The sequence below is a fragment of the Humulus lupulus genome, chromosome 5 (genome assembly GCF_963169125.1).
Source record: "Humulus lupulus chromosome 5, drHumLupu1.1, whole genome shotgun sequence".
Lineage (NCBI taxonomy): Eukaryota > Viridiplantae > Streptophyta > Magnoliopsida > Rosales > Cannabaceae > Humulus > Humulus lupulus.
The window spans coordinates 244,084,131-244,090,130 of record NC_084797.1 but is presented as its reverse complement, the minus strand read 5'-3'; the positions used below and the strand labels follow the sequence as shown (position 1 = coordinate 244,090,130).

General features: G+C 35.0%; 2 protein-coding genes across 2 annotated transcripts; one reads left to right on the top strand and one right to left on the bottom strand.

Moving 5' to 3' along the window:
* The first annotated feature begins 2,659 nt into the window (after nt 1–2,659).
* Nucleotides 2,660–3,204, top strand: LOC133778726 (uncharacterized). Its single transcript, XM_062218736.1, has one exon. The coding sequence runs from the start codon at nt 2,743–2,745 to the stop codon at nt 2,914–2,916; it is 174 nt and encodes a 57-aa protein (XP_062074720.1). The 5' UTR covers nt 2,660–2,742; the 3' UTR covers nt 2,917–3,204.
* An 85-nt stretch (nt 3,205–3,289) lies between these two features.
* LOC133778725 (uncharacterized) lies at nt 3,290–5,918 on the bottom strand. The gene has a single exon (XM_062218735.1). The coding sequence runs from the start codon at nt 5,731–5,733 to the stop codon at nt 3,463–3,465; it is 2,271 nt and encodes a 756-aa protein (XP_062074719.1). The 5' UTR covers nt 5,734–5,918; the 3' UTR covers nt 3,290–3,462.
* Nucleotides 5,919–6,000: the final 82 nt, after the last annotated feature.

Sequence of the window (6,000 nt, the reverse complement as noted above, 5' to 3'; positions counted from 1 at the left end):
AATACTAAAAAATTGTTTTTCTTGTACGCTAAATTAAACAACAATATGAGTACGTAATAATTGAGACATTTTTTTACTCACTATTTGAGCACACAATAATATATATGTAAATATTATTAACTATTTATGACAAGTCACAGTCTCACTCTTAACAAATTGTGTGTACTGATAATGTGTGTGAAAAAAGTATGTTTCCATTGTATCTCTCATAAAATTATTATTATACCTATTTTTAGCCTAATGACGTGGCAAAAATATGCTGACTGGAATACTAGGTTGTTATGTTTGAGTAGCCAAAGAATTGGGCTCATACTTCGTAAGGCTTGGAAGAATCACTATATAACATGTGTGACATTGCTACAAATCAATCTTCACCAACTATTCCCATTATAAATACCAAGATGTAATTTTATGTTTAGACACATTTCAGTACCAAAAACTCTATTTGTGTTCTAGAGCATTTACTCTTCCGATGGACTTTGCAAAACTTATTGCCTTACCTACTGGAGGAAGTCAAAAATAACTTAGCTGTCGACAATCGAAACCTGAGAATATTCAAAGACTCGTTACCAGGCAGGGTAAAACCAATAGCACAAAGGCTCTGCAGCAACAGGAGCCACAAAGACGATTGTAGAAGGATACCAGGATTATACTCAAACAATAGCTGCGGTACTCTCCGAAGTAAGCCCTGAAAATAAAGGTGCTACACTAATTGTAGTAACCAGAACAGGGCTGAGGCCCCAGATGCTATGGAACACCATACCGTCCGTGCCAAGGGCTGCTGCTCGACCAAGCAACCAATTACCACCCTAAAACGTAGCCACTCACCTGGGAAAAATTCTTGCTCAGATCTCAATCCTAGACTTTTTATCTTCTACATCGTACTTAGGTGATCAATCCCCAACAACCTCAAGAAATTCAAGTGTGTTAAGTGCTTTCGATCCTCGTGGTCAAGGAAAATTTAACAATAAAATTACATAAGTGGACTTAGGTCGTTAATGACCGAACCACTATAAACCTTATTTCTTCACTTATTACAGCTGTTATTACACTCAAATACAAATACAGTAAAACATTCATATAAGAATACTCTATATATAAAAATAATCTCTAAAATATAATTAGTTATACGCACTACACCAAAATACTCATTTTGTGTCAGTCAAACGCGTCAGTCAATTGACCAAAAATTAACATTTGTTTATTATATAGTTGCAATCTATAAGTCAAATTAGTTTATTATTATAGTATATTTTAATTATTCAATTCAATTAATTTTTTATATATCATGTTAACTAATTAAAAACAACTTACTATTTTCCTAATTTTATTTCGTTCTATATCAGAAATAAAAACGAAATTGTTGTCGTTCCATAAACATAAACATGAATACATTGTTAACGAAAGATGTGTCGTTTCTAATTTCTTTACTTGACAAACGACAAGTCGTTAAATTCAAAATGAAAACGACATCACATGACAAGTCGTTTCTATACTAGCAACGATATATCATTTAAGTTTGTTGAAAATGAGAAACGACGACGTGTTTTGTAGCATGAAAACGATGGTCCTGTACTTAGCTTTCTTTTTTTATTTTGGATGATAAACGACATATATAGGACCTGACTTTCTACTGATTCATTAATTTAGTGCCAATTCTGGACAAATTAAACTTATAAATTTGATAACTAAAAGTAGTACTAAGACTTTGTAAAAAAAATAATATTATAAAGACTATATTAGTGAAATAATTAAAAATGTTTATTTCTTTTTTTTATAATAGTTTATTTGTCGGCATGTTGATTTAAATAATTATTTATATTATATATTATTAAAATGTGATATATTTTAGTCGACTTACATTTTAATTATTGAGATATAATAGTGATAAAAATCGTGAAAAAAATATCCATGCTATTTGATTAGTATGATGCAGGATCAGTGGGCTTGAATTGGGAGGTCCTATACAAAGTATGTTATTTTTAATAATTTATATATAAAATGATATTTTTTAAAATTTTGGGAGCCTTTGTATATATAAAAAAGTGGTATTTTTCAAAAAACTTAGAGTTTTATTGTGTGGAGGCCTAAGTACAAACCTAAGCTTAGCTCATCTGTGCGAGGGGTCATATAACTACTGTGAAATAATATTTTATTTAGTTTTTTTTTCATCATACATTTTTAAATAATAATAATTTCACTTTGATTGATAAATATAGTGTCATTTGGCAAAACAAATATTTTTTAATCATAAATAATGGGTAAAAAACGAGAACCGAGATGTTCTTTTAACTCTGCCTCGTGTGCATTCCTACTCTTAATTGAGAATAAGGTGAACAGATTACTTAATTAAATTATCGAAATAATTCATCCCAATAATTGTTTGAGACTTTAAATTAGATATAGGATGATACATGTATGATAATTTTTTATATTTGAATTTGAAACAACATGAATTTTTACTCATATTTTGGGTAAATGATATTGAATAGAAGGTAAAGAAGTGTGACACGAATGTGCATTTAATTTTTGGTAAAAACATCACCCAAAATTCACCAAAAACATGAAAATAATACATTGGGGGCCAAATAGCAAGATACACAAAAGATGGGGTCTTTTTTCACAAAATAACTTATTTAGAATTGTCGTGAGCGTGGGGAAGACGCTCTCTGCAAACCTAACAAAAACATAAAAAGGGCAATGATCAGAGATTAGATTCAGATTGAAGAAGAAGAAGAAGAAATGGGTATTATAAAGAGTGCCTTTTCGTTCATGTCGGCGACTGTATTCGGAGTATACATAGCTCAAAACTACAACGTACCCAACATCAAGAAACTCTCCGACACTGCTATCTTATTCGCCAAACACATCGAAGAAAACTACCGCAAGCCCAAGAACAGAGGAGACGAAAATTAGTTTTTTTTTTTTTTTTTGATTTTATAAACAAAGTATTTGTCTTTTTTGTGTGAGGGCGTAAAAAACCCAATTCAATTTCATTGTTTATCATCATGGGGTTGTTCCAAATGTTAGAAACTTTATGATTGTTATTTGACTGTTTGAGATCATCACACAGACAACCCTTACCTTTAAGATTTTCCATTTTAACCAAAGATTTAGTAATCTTATAATATGTAATGTACTGTCACTATAATATAGGGATTGTTCCAATAATGTTGTATACATTATCATTGTCATTTGACTATCTGAGAGTTCTATAAACAACCCTTGTAAGATTTTCCATTTTAACCAAAGACATTAATGTTATGACATAAAAAAATATAAGCTATGTAAAAACTCATTATAATGTCATTGTTAATCATAAAACTGTTATAAATATTTACATCGTTCTGTGACTATTTAAGATTATTACAGAACCCTTTTAAGATATATAATTTCAACCTAAGACATAATAATCTCATAACATGTATTATCACTACTACTCAATTGTATAAGCTCTCTGGTCTAGTCCTCCATGGCTATGTAGACATCATTTGAAGCAGATTTTTGGGTGTCATTCTGTAGTAATCCCCACGACCCCTTTTCCAACTGTGATAAACGCCACTCGTCTATGCATCCCTTCTGATGAGTTTCCACCAAGTTTGGAACTTCTTTGAGCTCTATAATCTTTATAATCTCTTCAAACTTTCCAAGAACAAAAACTGCTTGCCTTACACTTTCTTCTCTCTTTTCTATGGCGGTGCTCACACACTTGATTGATATAGCTTCTTGTAAGTTGGTCATACAAGCACCAAGTATATCAGAGATCATCACTGTGATAGCTTCAAATAGCTTCTCTGATGTTCGGTCACTTCTTTCGTAGTTTAGCAGAAGAGATTTGCTAATTCTGTACATGGAATTTGCAGCTAATAACTTGTAAGGCCATTTCAAAGGATTGTCCTTTAAGCAGGAACGAGCCTCGTTTAGCTTCTCATATTCCGAAAACTTGTTTTTTGCAATCTGGGATAGTTGTTCAAGCACTTCATTTGGGCTTAGCTCTTGAGTAAGTGACATTTTTCTGAGATCAACTCCAAGCCATTTGTGATAGAGCTCAACTTCTGTCCAAGTGGCTGCTGCAGCCTTCTTGATGTTGGTCTTATCAGCTTTTGTGACCAAGTATTTCTCCACGTTTGTCACATAGTTAAGGCCTTCATTCACTCCACTTCTCAAGTTTCTGATTGAGCTGGGGTCGATGTTTGGAAGTGCCAAGGCAATACTTGTCAGTGTCACCACAGGCATGGCCCAACTATTGGGAGGCCTTTCATATCCCAAGCTAGGAACTTGCTCACTGTCAAAATAAGCCAATGCTTTAAAGCCTTGTGAAGATTTCTCCAACAGTTTTGTCAGATTTTGAGGTTGCTGTTTTCTCCCCAGCTGAAACCAGTACTTAGTAGCATCACAATTGTGTGAGACCATTAGATCAACAAGTGCTTCCTCACCTTCGAGATGCAAAACAAAGCGGCTGAGGTTCAATTTGGTGTCCCTTTGGGAGTCTTGTTCTGATTCCACACAGCTAGACACAGAGTTACTCAACGAAAACTTCCTCTTCAAATGTCTACACAAGTCACAGCACAACAAGATGTAGCTTGCAGAGAAAATGGAAATGAATCGAATCCACTTGCTCACCGAAACAATTCCCTTCTGCATTGCGATACACAAGTCCAAGACTCGGTTTTTGGCATCATGAACAATTCTCCTGCCATGCCTGTTTTGGAGCTTAAATATTTTAGAAGTTAAGGGAACCTCTTTCATTTCTTCTAGACTCTGGATCCAGTAGTTTTCTACTTTGAATTCCTTTTTGCTGGCTTTGTTTCCCCTATATGGACACCTGAAACGAATGGCAAATAACCATCTGCAAGCTGGGGCAATGGTACCAACTCCTACTGCAATAGTCTGTGTTACAAGAACTAGAGTGGTTGACCATTTGTAATCAGATTGACCACCACAAAACTTTAACAACCCAGGCATGAAGAAAGATCTAACCATGGCTTCTCCCAAAATTGCAGCACTCAACAGACAGAAGGCCCCAGAAGCAGTGCAGGTCACTGACCGGCCCATCACAAACTGAGGGCTAGAGCTATATGACATCATCCAATACTTGCTCAGATTCTCTCTCAGTTTACTAACCAATGTAAAATTGTGCTCACTTGGAGCTTCTTTAAGAACTAATTCATACTTTTTGCTGTACTTGTATTCTAGATAACGCTTAGTGGTTGGAACTGTTATAGCAGAAAAACTCAAGAGGAGTAGCAAAACAAGCATGATAAACATCACACAAGCATGTTCTTTCCAAAAGATAAAGATTGCCCCAGTAGCTAATTGTATGCAAATATTGACAATAAGGGTAATAACTAGTATCCCTAAAGCCATGATGTTCATGAATATTTCTTCATTTCCCATGGTTCCAAGAGAAGGCATAGAGTTACCCATTACTGTGCAGACAAAGACTGTGCTGCTGAGCTTGGCAAGCTGGTCGCCTCGGCTAGGCATGGAGGTGTTTAGATCCACAGAGAGCTTGACTGCAGCTGCTATCAAGGTGAGGGAAGTGGCGTTTATGGAGAAGAATCTGCAAGGGAACCAGAGTTTTCTATAGCGCAGGCCGTTGATGATGTCTGCAGCCATGGCAACAACGCATACTGCTGATGCTGCTGCTATGTATAAGCCAATCCACGGCATAGGTGTGCTGAACTTCTGGTCATTCAAGTTTCCATCGACGCTGCAGCCAAGTCCTCCCATTTTTCCTTGCTATGTTGTGGCCAATCTCCACCTTTGTCTAAAGGCTGGCTTTTGAACCCTTTTTCTCAGTAGAAAATTATGAGATTTCCTTCACCAGAGAACATAATAAGGAGGCAGTTGGGGACTTTTCAAAGAATATGAAGAAATTTTCAAGGAATGGTAGTCAAAATTGGGGACTTTGTCTCTATGATATGCCAAAGTCCAAACCTCGTTTATTAATATTGTTTTTGACTCTTTATTTACTATTAGGTATTAGGTATGGATGAC